The sequence below is a fragment of the Fonsecaea multimorphosa genome (genome assembly GCF_000836435.1).
Source record: "Fonsecaea multimorphosa CBS 102226 unplaced genomic scaffold supercont1.2, whole genome shotgun sequence".
In the NCBI taxonomy this organism is placed as follows: Eukaryota; Fungi; Ascomycota; class Eurotiomycetes; order Chaetothyriales; family Herpotrichiellaceae; genus Fonsecaea; species Fonsecaea multimorphosa.
The window spans coordinates 968,757-985,059 of NW_015971636.1; the positions used below are offsets into that span (position 1 = coordinate 968,757).

General features: G+C 52.4%; 5 protein-coding genes across 5 annotated transcripts; 4 read left to right on the forward strand and 1 right to left on the reverse strand.

The window, feature by feature from the left end:
* Positions 1-3,058: 3,058 nt before the first annotated feature.
* On the forward strand, positions 3,059-4,218 carry Z520_01280 (uncharacterized protein; the record flags this gene model as incomplete). Its single annotated transcript, XM_016771798.1, has 3 exons — positions 3,059-3,353; positions 3,443-3,492; positions 3,562-4,218. The coding sequence occupies 3 exons, from the start codon at positions 3,059-3,061 to the stop codon at positions 4,216-4,218; spliced, it is 1,002 nt and encodes a 333-aa protein (XP_016636937.1).
* A 1,477-nt stretch (positions 4,219-5,695) lies between these two features.
* On the forward strand, positions 5,696-6,328 carry Z520_01281 (uncharacterized protein; the record flags this gene model as incomplete). The annotated part of the gene is made up of 1 exon (XM_016771799.1): positions 5,696-6,328. One exon carries the CDS (start codon positions 5,696-5,698, stop codon positions 6,326-6,328), a length of 633 nt encoding a protein of 210 aa, XP_016636938.1.
* A 1,424-nt stretch (positions 6,329-7,752) lies between these two features.
* On the reverse strand, positions 7,753-11,633 carry Z520_01282 (uncharacterized protein; the record flags this gene model as incomplete). Its single annotated transcript, XM_016771800.1, has 3 exons — positions 7,753-7,923; positions 8,053-11,326; positions 11,398-11,633. The coding sequence occupies 3 exons, from the start codon at positions 11,631-11,633 to the stop codon at positions 7,753-7,755; spliced, it is 3,681 nt and encodes a 1,226-aa protein (XP_016636939.1).
* A 341-nt stretch (positions 11,634-11,974) lies between these two features.
* On the forward strand, positions 11,975-13,710 carry Z520_01283 (uncharacterized protein; the record flags this gene model as incomplete). The annotated part of the gene is made up of 2 exons (XM_016771801.1): positions 11,975-12,473; positions 12,527-13,710. The coding sequence occupies 2 exons, from the start codon at positions 11,975-11,977 to the stop codon at positions 13,708-13,710; spliced, it is 1,683 nt and encodes a 560-aa protein (XP_016636940.1).
* A 904-nt stretch (positions 13,711-14,614) lies between these two features.
* Z520_01284 (uncharacterized protein) lies at positions 14,615-15,681 on the forward strand (the record flags this gene model as incomplete). The annotated part of the gene is made up of 2 exons (XM_016771802.1): positions 14,615-14,799; positions 14,865-15,681. The coding sequence occupies 2 exons, from the start codon at positions 14,615-14,617 to the stop codon at positions 15,679-15,681; spliced, it is 1,002 nt and encodes a 333-aa protein (XP_016636941.1).
* Between the last annotated feature and the right edge of the window lie 622 nt (positions 15,682-16,303).

A 16,303-nucleotide genomic window follows, 5' to 3' on the forward strand; every position in this document is an offset into this window, starting at 1 on the left:
GGCTGAGCCTCGTCTCAGCCATCAGCCACACTTGTGCCGATTAAAAGGTACATATGTACCTGGCCTGGGAGGGAAACGGGAGAAGAAGTAAAACACTGCCTTGGAGATGCTTCGAGAAGCTTTGACGTTGTACTGTGCCGTGTACGGAGTAGTAGCATGCATGTCTTGTCCCTATCATTAACCCTCTTTGCTGCTAATGCTGGCCGTACTGAGAACTGATGGACTCGTCCTTTTACTGGCCGTAGAGCCGCCCTCCCTGCACCTCCGCCCCTGACCATGACTATGACTACCTATAACTCGGGCACACACGGCCCCCAACCCCCTCTACGAAACGGCTGTGGCACAGGCAGGAATAAAAGAAGAAAAAGAAGGTGCAGTAGTACCAGTACCCAGTAGAGTAGTAAGTAATGCATAAGCAACTGCAAAAATATTGAATCCCAAAAACACCGACCAACCATTGTTGAGCGTGGCAGCCATGGTCATAGCACAAACCAAAAGCAAAGGGCCTCCGTGAGCGTAGGAGCCTAAAACTCACCGGTGACAACAAATGGAAAACGAAACTCCAACAACCTCGTTTCTTCTGTTGTCCCTGCTACTACCTCGCACTCCTACCGTAGGTACCGACGCATGGCTCGAGCCCCCCCTCATTGCTCGTTTAGAGCGGGCTCATCCTCCCCATTCCAACCTCCATTATTTCGACCAGCGGGGAGGGACTAACGGCCAAGTTGCGAGCAATCAACTGCCATCACACCACCGCCAACCACTCCGACTTCGTTGCTGGATTGGTGCTCCCCGAATCTGAAACGTTGGAACGAAAACAAAGAAATAAAGAACGGCACGCGGGCATGAGATACCTAGGTACTAGCCCAGGGTATACATATACGAGCAACCGGTACGAGGTCCCCTGTACTCCTACTTCGGACCAGGGGTCTGCTCATTCGCTCGCTCCACTTTGCAGCTAACGAGTTACGAGTTCTCATTCGAACGGGAAACGGCTCGGGAAATACACGCAGGGGACGCCTGGAACTGCTGCCCGCGACGAAGGGGAGTCCTCGTAGCGAAGTGCCCGCACTCCTACAACTTTATCATCTCGGCAACGAGTGGCCTCAGGAGTCAGGACCTTTGCTTGCTTGCCTCTGGCACCGCACGATTGCTGACTAGAGCAATCACAACAATACGATCTCACAGACCAACAACAACCCTTGGCGCAAATCATCTCGGCGGACTACGCCACGGGGTTTCAGATCATCAACGTGTGCCGCTGTGGATCATTGCTGGGTTTTTTTTCGAAAGCATTCGAGCCGAAAAAGAAAACGGGCAGTGAGGATGGGGATGGTCCCTACATCCCATCGCTTGCTTGCGTCTGTTTTCTTCTATCTTTCCCAGGAATATTACTTCGTACTCTGTGACTTTGTTCTTCAAAACGGAATGTGTTTACGAGTGACGACTTCGCAAACTCGGCTAGTATCGCGAAGAATAACAAGCATTCGATGATGCCTCCTGACGGGCATTTTTTAATCACTCTTGGACGGTAGGCCAGGGAAAGGAGAAATCGTGCCTCGCACTGGATCTCTTGCTCCTCATCTTCTCTGGGCCTGGCTGGTCTGGACGAGCCATTTGAGCAGGATTTCTGTACAGATCATGTTTCTCGTTGCTTTGTCTGAGCCACGACCCAGACCCGCCTCAATGCCCCTGGTCAAAGAGCAAGAGATTCTTGAAACGCCTTCCCTATCTTCCCACAAACAGTCGCCCTCTGAGCAGTGGTACCTTTTGGCTGCTAGATCAAAGCGAAAGCAACGCCAGAACCTTCCAGACTGCGACTGGAGATCACAGACACCGGGTTCAAAGGTGGTCCAGTGCAGTTTCGAGGAAAGAGGTATACCAGATCATCTCAAACTCCCCTCGACCGTCACGGCAGGGTTGGTCGATGGATCACTGGCACCAAGAGTTCGTCCGTCCAAAGGTTCTAACAGCTGTTCGTTTGCGTGCCTGCTGCTCAGTGTTTGAAGGAACCCGCATCCTATGCTATATCCCTGACCTATGCACTCGATCGAAGCCCACTAGGCAGGCGATACCAGTGCTTCCGTCACTCTCGTCGCGACTTCCTTGGTATATTCTCGGCCACACTGTACAGAACCTGATGCCACGGTGTCCCGTTTTTTTCTTTCCTCTGCGCTTGTCGCATGCCATATTTCGAGGCAGCATTTCATTCTATGGCTTTGATGAGCTCCTCTCTCGAGATCACCTTGGACCTCCTCGAGACATTCATCTTTGCCTGCGAAGACTCAGGGTCTGGCCAGATCGATCTTGTGGCTCTGGATGCACGAGTAACGAGTATGAGTACTCGAACAGGAACGGCCCACGGCACCGGGCGTTTACCCCTAAAGGCCCCTCGTACTTTATCGAGGCTGAAGAATCACAATCACAGCCTGACCGAAGCATTCATGGACGCCCTGACACCAGTTGCCACTGCGTATCCCTGTCAAAGGTCCAACGCTAACATTGAGCAATTATGGATCTGGCCCAGTGATTTGCAGATCTGGACGGAACGCCTTAGCGACAACGCACCCCTCAGAGATCGACCTGGACCACTTGTACGCTGCGTATTCAATCTCGATGGATACTTCATACCAATTAGCCTTGGGGCCAGGAGGGTCCGATGGAGCTACTCGTATGTGGCGGCCACTCAGATCCACAGCCTTCTCCTGCCGGTGTGCTCGTATATTTGTGAAAAGGGTTCAACCTTTGGGACACACAGCTGCGGTGAAACAGACTAGAGGGTGGAACTGGTACTGGTAGGGTGCCTGAGTGGCGCAAACGGGTTTCGTTGTCAATGCCATCCTGTCTTTTGCTTCTTTCAGGAAACACATTCAGATTCACTGCTACCGTCTTCTGGACTGTCGTCCATCAGTTGCGCTTGGCGACGACTACCCCCGCTGCAGTCAGTTGCACGCCTTGGGGCAGCCTTCCATTGCAAACACCAGCAGGACCTCTACACACTGAAGAGACCTCACCTTGCCTCATCGAGTGCAAAGGGGCGTCGTGCGTGCTCGTCTCAATGCCGACCTTGATGTTCTCTGCCCTCTTTCTCGTTCTCATACCACGCCTGGCCTCGGCGACATGCTATTGGCAAAATAGCACGCTGGCTCCTGATGATCCATACTCAATAGCCCCTGACGACACGGCGTGTTTCCCGGATCAAGAGAACTCGGCTTGTTGCGGGACAGGATGGACGTGTCTCTCAGACGGAGTGTGTTATATTGAGCAAGATGGGAACAGTTACTATTACCGGGGCACATGCACAGATCGCACCTGGGACAGTCAGCAATGCCCCGGATGGTGCTTTGCTCAGAGTAGGTGGCAGGGCTCTCCATTGACTTAGTCTTCCTTCTTCCCAAAGGCTTTGCTGGTAATAGGAAATGCTGAGTTTGGGTGCTCGCAGATGCCAACACGTCAATACCTTTACTTAAATGTGACACAGCACAAGACTGGGTAAGTCCCCCTCGGTCTATCCGGTTGTCGTGACTCCACCAACAGTCCAGCACTAACGAATGCCGACAGTACTGTTGCCCAGGAGATTCTGAGTGTAGCTGTGACACGGGAAAGGATGCGATCAAGCTTGGGGATACCCAACCGAGTACAGTCACCGTTATTGGAAGCACCAGTTGGCCCGGGATTTCGTCTACCACCACCCCCTTCGTCCAGACAAGCCCTCTCGTGGCCAATGGCACCAGCACAAGCGAATCCGGCGGACTCACTCAGAGCACTAGCAGCACTCAGACCACTAGTACCAGCACGAGTTCTACCACCAGCGGAAGTGCTGCAGCAGCATCTGCGACATCAAGCACACCTGCACCATCCAAGGGTGGCGGGTCGAGCAACACGGGGCTTGCGGCAGGACTGGGGGCTGGGTTGGGAGCGGCGGCAGTGATCATAGGCGTCCTTGTCTTCTTCTTGATTCGCAAGAGACGTCGTAGCAGTGGTGCAGTTGGGGACAGCGGTCTCCTCGACCATCACCAGATGATGCAAAAGCCATTCTCCATGGCATCTCAACCCGCGTCTCCTTACCCGCCGGCGGAAGCACCGACCCTTCCCCAGTACCGCCGGCCTGAATTGGCAGGGGCTGGGGAATACGACAGGGCAGAGATGCCAGCCGGACAGAACGGAGACGGGCTCCACCACCGACGGAGTACAGAACGGGCTGAACTTGGTCCGTGATCCGTGACACACGTCAAGCGACGCATAGTAGGGCAACCTGATGACGGAAGGTATATAATGGGGGAAAGGAGGAAGGACAATGTCAAGAGAAATGATGTCTGCTATGGATCTTGGATGTCACATGTCGAAGCCAGGAAGATCCGGCTGGGAGGGAAGGCTGTGGCAAAGCTGGGGAGGCGACATGCATGCAGCCGGTCATCATGCTTTTCTGTCTCAGCCACTCAGTCATGTCATGTTGTGGATGACATGTACATGTATACTCGTACTCCATCTGGACGGCGAAGTCTAGATCGTCCCTGCTGCTGCTGCTGCTGCTCCTTGCTCCCGGCATCACGGAAGGGGCCACAAGAGGCGACGCGTATCAGGCAATGATACATACCTACCTAGGTACCTAACCGAGATCCTTTGGGTGACCAAGTGAGGACTCGTACCTAATATTCTCCCGCGCCGGATCCTCGTCCTCGCTCCGTTTTTCCCCTCCTTCACGGGTCATGCATGCATGGAAGGTTCTTGGTCGCTCTAGTTGCACTCATTAGCTCTGTAACTACCTAGGTAGGCGATTGCCTGTCCGGGACAGAGGCAATATTTTCTTCCTGGTCGCCAAAACTGCGTATTGACATCCTACTACGTTGTGTTCTTCTCTTCTTCTCTCTTGTCTTGTACTTCCGTAGCGCTCTGGTGAACACACGTTGGTCTTTATGTCTCATTTGAGGGTACTCCCTTTTCTCCGATAAAGAAATTCTCGATGGATGGAGGGGCAAAGCGAGGAAAACCAAGACGCCATAGCTGGCATGATGCATAATGTCGCATGGTGTGTCAGCAACGGACCAGACACTCATTGGGTCGCCATGCCAGAGGCCCATTGAAGCCATTGAAGCCGTCGAAAACACCTCCCACCCACCCTCCTCGCTGCATGCCCGTGAGTGGCTCCAAGAGCAAACATGCCCCGGCCTGGTCCCATGAAGACGATGCGCTCCAAAGGTTCAGGAGGATGGAATGCTTTGCTAAGTTTCGCGTAACCACCACGGCCCTTTATCTCTGCCTTTTCCCTTCGACTTTTCCCTCCTTTATAAAGGGCGCGCAGAGTTCCCGTCTTCCTCTTTTGGTCCCCATCCTCTGGTTCTCTCTCTGGAATTCCTGATCGTCTCTCGACCAGCGCCTCATCCGCTGCGCTGTTTTGTCTTTTGAATCGTCGAAGAAAGGAGCGGGACAAAAAAAAGCCCTCATCAAAGAATCCATTACATTCTGCGGTGGCGGAATTGCGAAGGTCACCTGAACCTTTCCCATAGAGCCTCCCCTCAGTGGCCGTGGTCCTACATCTTCCGACCCAGACCCAGTCGCATCTCAGTATAGGGGGATCTGGTATAGGAAAGCGGCGCTCTTTGACCAGAGGGCGGAGACAGCCAGTCGAAAATTCCCGCTTTCGACAAGAAGTTGATCAGGTACAAATAGAGAGACCAATCTAAGCACAGACACAATGTCGTCTCCCTCCGCCTCAGAAGAAACCCTCTCGCCCACGACGACGCGGTCCTCGACCAAGTCCAACATGAAGATCTCGATGCCGCCCCCACCGTCGGCCTTTGTGCACCCCAGCCCCGCATACATCATCGCGCCGACGCCGTCACCGACCCAAAACCCCAACGACGGGTCGTGGCATCCTCAGGACCACTCTCACCACCACATCCACATCGCGACGCCGCACCCCTTGGCCGCCGCCGCCAACTTCCTGGACAAACACGTCCCGCTGTTCGCCAAGCACCACGCCGAGTTCGCGACGCAGCACGAGATCCGCGCCGCCAAGCGCGAAGCCCGTCACAGCCTGGTCGAGTCGCCCATCCCGGAGATGGACGCCGAGAGCGTCATGTCCGCCAACGGGGGAGCCGTCGGCGCCGCCATCCACAGCGCTACCGTCATGGGGACAGCCGCCGCCCTGGGCGAGCCGTCCCAGCACGCCCTCGACCCGGCCGCCTGGAACGAGGTGCTGGCCAAGCGCGAGGCCGCCCGCTTGCGATCCGGCTCCAACATGACCCGCACTGGCGCGGACTTCTCGCACGACATCGCGAGCGACTCCGAGTCCAAGACCTCTGGCTCGCCGGCCATCACCCCCTAGGAGGAATTCAACTCGATCTCTCATGGAATCGAGCGGATGGGCAAGAATTCATTGAATCTGCTTTTCCTTTCTCATTGAGCGTACCTTTGTTGCGGCGGCGGCGACTGTGTGGGACTCGTCTGTGGAACGCGGTTTTCTTTCCCAGCCCGTTCGCAAGAACCCGCGCACCTCAATTGATCTATACTCTTACTATGACGACAACACTTCACCTCGACCGGCGGTTTAAACCATCATGGTCTCATCGAGCAATCGAGAATTTCACCTACCGATCGATGGCACAAAGACAGGCACATTGACCCATCCCATCCATCTATTTATCCTATCTGTTCATATATCCATTCAATCCATCCCTCACTCGACCATTACCAAAAAACCCCATTACCACGAGACCAACGAAACAACCCCGAAGAGAAGAGACCAAACGAAGACGAACGGTATAACGAAGCGACATGGCATGAATCAATCCCTCGCTATCCAAGGCTGGAAGTGTGCGCACCAACTGGCCACCATTTTTTCTTTGTTACCGGGCACTTGATATGGTGTTGCGGGGTTGAGGGGGGAGAGGTTTATTCATGCTGCGTGTGTATGTATGTGCCTTGTACACACGGACGGAGTAACCGGTTTCCGAATTTTCTTTCCCAAGAAAGACAACGATGCTGCCACTTCAGGGCGTGTATAGTCTGCCTGTCTATCTACTGCTGCCTTCTTATCTATTCATCCATCCCAACGGACCGTTCAAACAGCCTATTTGCTTCTCCCGGCACCGCCTCCCTTTTTCCTTCTCTTTTGCCAAATGAACGAACGAACGGGCCAGGGGGGCAGGACCAGGGTCACTGAGAGAGAGATAAGATAGTATATCTAATCTATTGACCGTTTTACCTACCTATCTACCTACCTAGCTGCATACATCCATACATACGAATCTAGCCCAAGAGAGCAGAAATCACCAAAAAAAAAAGATATTGAACATCAAGAAACTGGAATACAAGGCATGAACATGGAACATCACCGTGATAGTATATACTTGGAAGATAAAAGACGATGAATCTCACTCGCAATGCCCGGCATAGATAGGCTCACTACATTTCGAGGAAGCCACCGCAAAAAGGAGGAAGGGAGTATGTGTCCATGGTCGCCAATTGGGGTCAATTTACAGGACCACATGACATATCTAGGCGCATAACATACATATACCTCGAAGCCTCGTCTCAAACACATCGAAAGCTTGTTTAGTGTAGTTACAGACTGCGACCTTGGAAGGAAAGGCTGGCTATCCAGAATCACAACTCTGCCAGGACGACGTGACCCGTTCACTAAGCACAGAACACGCCTGCCGAGTACCTAGGTTTCATAGCCTCGTGCAATTCATTACATTCTTCATGATATGTTCCACTAGCACACGCCTGAGGAGCCTTGTGAACATGTCACGCCTCCGTCTCCACCACCCTATATCCCTCTTGGATCTTCCTCGTAATGTCCTCATTCTTGTGCTGAAGCAATGACAGCGCGTATGCTGTGTCGTCCCATTGACGCTTATTCGCGCACCGGTTCAGACGAGCTGCCAGTTTTTCAGCCAGATTTTTGGCGTGTTTGTCCTATTTGGCACACAAGTCAGTTGAGAGGATCAGGGAGAGTCTCATCCCGTTGTTGATATTGGTTGAATGAAGAGGACACCATAGACGTTGCAGCACAGCAGCGGCGCGATGTAATGGGTGCACACGTACCTTCTCAATAAAGCCACACAAAAACTTCAAAATCCTCTTGACTGCTTCCTCCTCCATAACGCCACCCTCCAGAGGCCCTTCTTGAGTGAGCACACTGAACATGTCGACGAACTGATTGTACACAGCATTGTCCTTGGTGGCCAATTCGGTAAAGAACATGCGTGCTAGATCTGCGATCTTCTTATCTGCATCTTCAAGACATTTGGCCATTTCTCCCAACTGACCCTTGACCTTGACCTGTCCTGCCAAGATGAGGAATGTCAATGTCATCAGACAGGTTCGTTTCACACTTTCATCCGCGTCGTTCAGCCGCCGGTAGAGGAAGTCGGTGTTTTCATCAATGAGATGGTTGAAGCAGACTGCCATGTCGCCCAACGCAATCACAGCGTTGGAGCGGACAATAGGGTCGGTGGATCGTTCCAGGATGGTGATCAGGAGCGGCAAGTTTTTCTCGCAGTACTCACTACTCACGCACATGAGCTTGGCCAGGCACAGCGTCGCCTGAGCTTGGAGGTTTCGATCCTTATAAGCTGTATTGTTGGCGCAAATTTCCGTTACCAGGGGACCAAAATTCGCGAGCAATGAATGTGACCCGTAGAGCAACTCCCGTTCCCGAATATGCACAATCGCCTCGGTGAAGTCATCTTCGGTCGTGCCGCCGATCAAGTCGAGCTCGTCCTTTTCTTCCTCTTTCTGTTTCTCTGCAAGGACCTCTTCTGCGGCAGTTCTCTTCCGCTGGGCTGGCGTAGGAGCTGATGACTTGTCGGGAGAAGAATTGGCCACTGGCTTGTTCTTTTCTTGGTCCTGTTTCCGTCGCTTGAAGTCGAGTTCACATAACTCCAGATGCACGATTTGCTTAACGGCTATGTGGCCGACAGCAAACAACAGCTGTGAGAGTGCAATCGAGGGCTTCTCCTGCTTGGTTTCGGTAGGTACTGGCTCATGCGGTTCGGCCTCTGGGTTTGTAACTTGCTCTTCCCCGTCAATGTCCATTGCATCGGGTTCCGGAGAGGGCGTCCTGGATAGCGACGACAGGTCTTTCGTCTGCTGAAAGACAAGGCGAGTCTTCTGTCTAAGCACTTCAGAGCATAGAACATCTGGATGATCTGAGAGTACGTAAATGGCGCTGATGGCTTGTTCCGCCATCCCATACCAGTCTTTGCTTGCCGAAGTGGTCAGGAGGATCGATGCCAGCATACGCAGAACCTCATGGTTGTTGGACATCTTCGAAAGACCGGCAGAAGCAGTCTTTTCTTGCACCTTCTTTGTAGTTGGTATCATGCGTCGGAGGGCAACGCAGGTGAATTTGGCGAGCACGAAATCTGTTCGGCCTAGTTGTCCGAGACCGACTCGTAACATCGTGTCGATTTCCTTCACCACGACCTCTGGGCTTGCGAGAGCAATCATTCCGAGCACGATGATGGCACCCCTCCTCTGTGCCCTGGAGATTTCCTTGTTGACGCCGTACACCTGCCATAACTTGGCAATTACTAACTCGGAAATGTGACCGGCCTTAAACATAGTGCTCAGCAGCTGTTCAAGCGAGGTCAATTCTGCAGGTGTGGCACCGAATGTCAAGCTGATCATGTTTCTAGCGACGAAATTGGCCGCATCATTCGTGCTGAACATATCGGGGGCATCAAAGAAGAGACTTTTGTAGTTGTCGATTAGATGAGCCTGGACTCCTTTGCCCTCATCACTGTTTCCTTTAGTCCAGATCAACCGCATCATTCGGCGAATGCCCTTTCGCGCAGTCTCAACCTTGAATGCGTCAATCGTGACGAAGAAGTCCATCACATCGATAACTTCCGACTTGTTAGGTGACGACAACAACTGAACTGCGATCTCCGAGGCGTCGTGAATGGTCTCGATAAATTTGAGCGCCTCGAGATAATATTTTCGAGTCAGTTGGAGTTTGCCGATTACCTCAGACGTTGCGGCTTCTTCTTGCGCCTTCTTTACTGCAGCAATCTTCTCTTCCTCAGTCATCTCCTGGGGTTCTTCTTCGGCCTGAGTAGCATCGTCAAGAAGATCTTGGTCAACCTGCTCTTCGCCTGCAGCTGTGCGCGCCATTCCAGGAGACTCGGGTGGGGGCTTCAGAGCGTCTAATTGCGATTCCACTGCCTCGAGTCTTTCTGTCCACTCCTTGTGTGAAAGCTGGCCGCCGTGCATTAGGCTGAATGGGTGCGAAGAAACCAGCTTCCTCAGCAGCTTGATAGCGTTCCGCCGAACGTTACTGCTTTTGTCCTGGAGACTCTGCATGGCAAGTTCGGAAGCATTCTGTCTCCTCTTAGGAAACTTCTGCTCTAAATCACATATCTTGGTGAGGACTTGCATTGCCCGTACTCTGCAGAAAGGTGCTGTGTCAAGAAACCGTTGTTCGAGGGTGTCGAAGAAAGCATTGATCTGTATCTTGGTGGTTTCAGTTTTCTCTTCTTGTCTGCTTAGATCTGCAAGCAGGTTTCCGCAGACTTCAATCACCGCACATCGTAAGGTATGTGCCTCGCTGTCAAGGAATTTGGCCAGCAGGCCCATCTCTTTGATTACAAGTCTTGGTTCAAGCTCCGAGAGTTTGATGATAAAGGCGGAAACCGACTTTGGCCCTTTGTTGTCGTTTTGACTGAATTCCTTTGCGGCCAACTCCCTGAGAATCTCGGCAGACAGCTGAGGGTAGTCGTACTGTTCGGACAGGATGTGGAGAAACTCGGCCATCGGTTCTGACAAATGCTCAAAGTATGTGAGGTTTTGGACAATCGAGGTCTGTGCCCCAAGAGCATGACCATGATGCTTCACCGCGACACAGAGCACTTTGAAGCAAAACATGCGGACAGCTGTAATCTTGACCCTGGTCTCGCTCTCCATGATCAAGTAGATAGATCTCGTAAATAGATTGATGAATGTGTCGCGATCAGAGGTTGTCTGGAAGATGCGATTCAGCTTGAGCTTCATCACCCGACACATGACATCCATTGCACTCTGGATCTGATCGGAAGAATCCCAGGAATTGTCTTTGGCAGCTGATTTTGATTTTGCCCCTTTCCCACCTCTTCTTGCTGGCGCCGCGCTCGACTTTTCCTGTGCTTTGGCTTCGACGGCGGATACGGCCCATTGAAGAAGGAATGCGTACATTTCCAGCAAGCGTTTATGTTGTGGCAGAGTCTCTTGTTCGTCATTTTCGATGTCCTGATTTGCAATGTCTGCGGTGGTCGATAGTCCAGAAACGATCAAAGTGAGGACCTTACCCAGAGATTGGGTAGACAGGACGGATGAATGCCTAGGTACACGAAATCGTCAGCAAAAGCGGCCCTGGGATACTTGGTAATGGAGCGAAAGAAGGAAGCGCACTTTAACAAAAATTGTAAGGTATCGAATGTCGAGCTTCTGAGCAGTGCTTCCGGGTTCTCCGTGATCAAGTCTATTACTGAGTCCAATGCACTGTCCACCGACCCCGGTGAAAGGCTGTCGGGATCATTTTCGCAGTCGATCAATTCTGGGCTCGCTTCAGGCGTGGCGATAGTCATCACATCGCTGAGGTAAAGTTTTAGAGATTCATTGATGTCGAAATCAACTTGGTCCTCCATATTTGCTGTGATGAATTGTCCGGAGTTGAGGATGTGGTTGTTAAGACTGGCGCATGTGTTCTGTAGACGTTGTCAGGGCGGCAGTAAACGTTGTGGGACATTCACAAACGCATTGCAGCAGTGTCCACCACGTTGAAAAGGTCAGTGTTGCCACCTCGTCACTGTCAATAACAACAAAGTCAGAGCCAAAGACCAGATAATAATGCGACCACCTTTGCGACCATCCGACGGTTCGTGGTTGTTGGCTTCGCGATTAGATTTATTGACGAATTTCCTGTTTAGTGCTGGCGGATGTGCCTAGGTGATGCCCCACATACAAACACGAGCCCGGGACGAGCACCATGAAATTGGCCACGAGTGCCAGAGGCGTCCTCAAAAGCCTACGGTCCAAACAGACCAACCTACAGTCAACAAAGACCTCAAAGGCACCGTTGTCGCGTTATCATGTCTTGCTAAGCGACTCCGGGGTGGGAGACACGCCTACGAAGGAAGCTGAATCCGAGTCTGCGTCAACGCGTCACCGGGAGAAGGCACGGCGGCCCGCAGCAGGGATCCAAGGGAAGGAAGTGAGAGAGTGTTTCGACCAAGGCAACATGGGGCACACTCCGATCGCCATTCACGAGGATGCACAAGAACAGCTTCGTGGTGGTGAAGAAGAGGCGGACAACATGGTGCAGTGCCAGGCGGAAGACGAGGACTCTCTAAATGAATCCTTTTCAGACGACTCAGACGAGAGCGACGACGAAGTCAACGAGAGTGTAGTCGATGACATGCGCAGACTCGAAGAAAGCTTCAGAGGCATCTCCCAGAGGTACCGACTCATCAACCGCATTGGCGAAGGTATTCACATCATCCCCGGCATGTCGTTGCCCTTGCTGACCTCTACATTGCAGGCACCTTTTCCACTGTATACAAGGCCGAAGAGCTTGTTCAGCCGGACGAGCTAGGTCAAGAGAATGAAGATCCTACGAACGAGTCCTCATCCGAAGGGCCCCCTTCTAAGAGGCGGAAAACAAGCGCTGCGTCTGGCACGGTCAGTAGACCACGAAGGAAGGGTCTGCTTGTCGCATTGAAGAAGATCTATGTGACATCTTCACCTCACCGCATCATGAACGAGCTGGAGCTTCTACACGAATTACGCCACTCGCAATACATCTGTCCACTGTTGACAGCCTTCCGTCATCTCGACCAGGTCGTGGCGGTACTCCCATACTTTAAGCACCTCGACTTTCGCTTGTACTATCGAGACTTCCTTATCAATGACATGCGGCACTACTTTCGTTGTCTCTTCAACGGTCTGGCTCATGTTCACAAGGCGGGAATCCTGCATCGCGACATCAAGCCCACTAATTTCCTCTACGACCACACTAGGAGGTTTGGTGTCTTGGTCGACTTTGGCCTGGCTGAGAGGCAAGGGACCGACTGGCAACCATGCCTCTGTACGGAGTCAAGGGAGAGAAGACGAGATAGATTTATCAACTCATATGCCGTGCAGGCTCTGCAGTCCACTACGGAGCAGATGTCGACTGGGTATCCTAAGAATGACAGCCGACCATCTCGAAGGGCAAACAGAGCAGGGACCCGGGGGTTTCGAGCGCCCGAAGTCTTGTTGAAATGCACCTCCCAAACCACCAAAATCGATATCTGGTCAGCCGGCGTGATCCTCCTCACCCTTCTGGCACGACGATTTCCATTCTTCAATAGCGCTGATGATGTTGATGCCATGATCGAAATGGCTTCGATATTTGGCCGGAAGAAGATGCAATCGGTTGCAGCTATGCATGGCCAGCTCTTTGAAACCAACATCGAGACCATCGGCGAACGGGGTTTTACTTTTGAAAAGATCATCATCTGGGCAAGTTGTCGCGAGAAAGAGCAAGACACTCTTCGACCAGGAGAAGCTCAAGCAGTGGCATTTCTGCACGGGCTCCTCGAACTCGATGCTGGCAAACGGTGGTCGGCGAGAGAGGCATTGCAACACGAATTCCTCACGGCACCCGTCGAGGACGAGGAGGAGCGAGCCGAGAGAGAAGCGCAAGAAGCAATTGACGAAGAGGCGAGAGGAGCACGTCGGTGATTTGAGATGAATGATGGCCACAGGCCTGACCTCTGGTATCTGCACATATGTGTGTTTGTTGATGCATTCGAAAGCTGGCGAAAAGGTCGGAGCTTTGTATTACTAGCATCTTATACCCCCACGGCATAGGCATGGCTTTGCGCTTCGTTTGTTGAGTTTTCCGGCATGGTCAGAGGGCGCCTTGTTGGGTTTTGTGCAATAAAAAAGATATGCAAAGAGAAAAAGGTCTGAGTGTTTACAGGTACATCATGACAACCCATAAAAACGTTAGTTCTTGGTACAAAGTCTGCTAATTAGAATATTCCAAAGATGAGATACTTTAAAATTGCGTCCACAAGGGTCTCTTGGTTCCTTGTTTTATTTCGACCGTCAATCGAGGGAGCATGCCGTATATAGTGATTCTCCAGGTAGATGACAGTGTTAACCAAGGAGTGAAAAAGTCCTCGGGTCAAGTTACGGGCAAAAGACGAGGCTGCCAGGGTTTGTCAAAGCGGATATTCCCGTCGCCGACATCGCCATCATCATCGTCATCACAGTAGTTGCTCAATGAGGCAGGGTCCTTTTACTTCTCTCAAAAGGGATTGTAAATGAGATAAATTCATGTTATTATGACTGCCACATCTCCATCAAAACTCCTAACATCTTTAGTCTGGCTGAGATCGAGCAGTGGCACCTTCTGCCGTCTTTGCCCTTCTGGACCACCTGCTGCATGCTTCGGATTAATATCGTCGCCAGTCGAGCTATTAGTACACTGCGGAGGCAACAGAGGTATCAGCTTTCGAGGTCCTTCTCGACCTCGACCCCTGGAGCTAGGCCAAGACCATACTCTGCATGTCGGCAGCATCAGCCCCAGTTATCTCCAAAGGCGACAACATCGTCAAACACCCCGCGATATAGGATGGCAATGTCGATGTCAACGTCAACAGCACCATCAACTTCGACCTCAGCTTCCTCAAGCGCACAGACGGCGACGTCTCGACAGAGACAGCGAGAACCAAAGCGGTTCGCGCCGCTGAATCCCAATGCCGAGGAGGGTCATGGTCTTCCAAAGCTAAAGGGCATAATTTTTGACATGGACGGGACGCTATGGTGAGTCTACATGCTGTGCTTTTGCCGAGCGTGACTCTAATCGAATCATTACTCTCTGCCGCCAGTCTTCCTCAGAACTACATGTTCCGGGAAATGCGTGAGGCGTTGGGAATTCCCAGATCCGTTGACATACTGGACCACATCCGTTCGCTCTCCAATGAACCCGACAACCCCGCCGCCGCCAGCAGCAGTGACTTCGGTCCAGAACCAGGGCTAGGACAACATCCTCACTCGACAATCAACCCTTTCCAACTGCCCTCGGAAGAAATGCTGTCCCCTTTCAGTGACAAAATCCCCGATCCGCCCCCTCTATCACCGCAAGCTCGCGCCGTTGGCAAAATCCAAGCCATCGAGCGCAACGCCATGTCCTCACAACGTCCGCAACCGGGACTGCAGGCGCTCATGGACTACCTCACTCGGCGAGGCGTGAGAAAGGCCCTCTGCACGAGGAATTTCCCTGCCCCCGTGCATCATTTGCTGAGTAACTACCTACCAGAAGAAAAGTTCGACCCCATCATCACTAGGGAGACCGAGGGCGTGGAACCCAAGCCGAGCCCAGAAGGGTTGTGGATGATCGCTCAGTCTTGGGGCTTGGATAAGGATATTGAGACGGGCGAAGTTCAACAGTCTGTCCAGAATGTGGGTGGTGAGCTTGACCCTCTGGAATTGGCCAGGAGATATCTGGGTTCTGGCTTGATCATGGTCGGTGACAGTATAGACGACATGGCAGCGGGTTGGAGAGCTGGGGCGGCCACGGTACTGTTGGCCCAAGATGAGAACCAGGAGTTAGTGAAGCACGAGTATACAGGCCTGAGCATCAGACGGCTTGATGAACTGATAGATATCCTAGAGAATGGATTCGCGGAGAGCGCAGAGACATAGACCCAGAGAGCGGTGATTCCAATAGGTGGAGATTTTCGTGGGAATGAGGACGATCCTTGGAGTTTGAGATCCGCACACACCGTTATGCACAGTGTGAATGGCGGTCCAAGCGTGCTCCGTACCTGGGGTACGCTGACATGCGACGCAGGAGCAGTAGTCTGCTGTGTTCCAAGCGACGTCGCACAGCCCGCCAAATATATTCAGGGCGCTATTTCCCCTCTCCTCCCATAATATCTTCTATCGCACCTGGGGGGCTCGCGGTATGGGAGAAGACTTCAGCAGCAGTAGTCTGGCGCACGTGGAAAAGGCTCCTCGTACAATGTTGCCATGTTAAAACCAATGTAGCACAACATCCAGCATCCGTAGCGCAACACACATTCAAGTCATCCGTATTTATAACGTGCATAAATGATGGCTGGGACAGAGCACTCGATTGGCAGGATGGTAGCTGATGTGTTGGCAAGCTGGAGAGGGACACCTCTCCACGCCCCTCAGAGTGACGAATCGAAAGGCGGCATGGAAGTCGCTGCAAGCCTGAAACTGTTTGTCACAAGCGGTCACCCGTACAACCGAAAAGATTGTTTTCCTGGGAGCCTCTAACATCATCGGGATCAAGCCATGG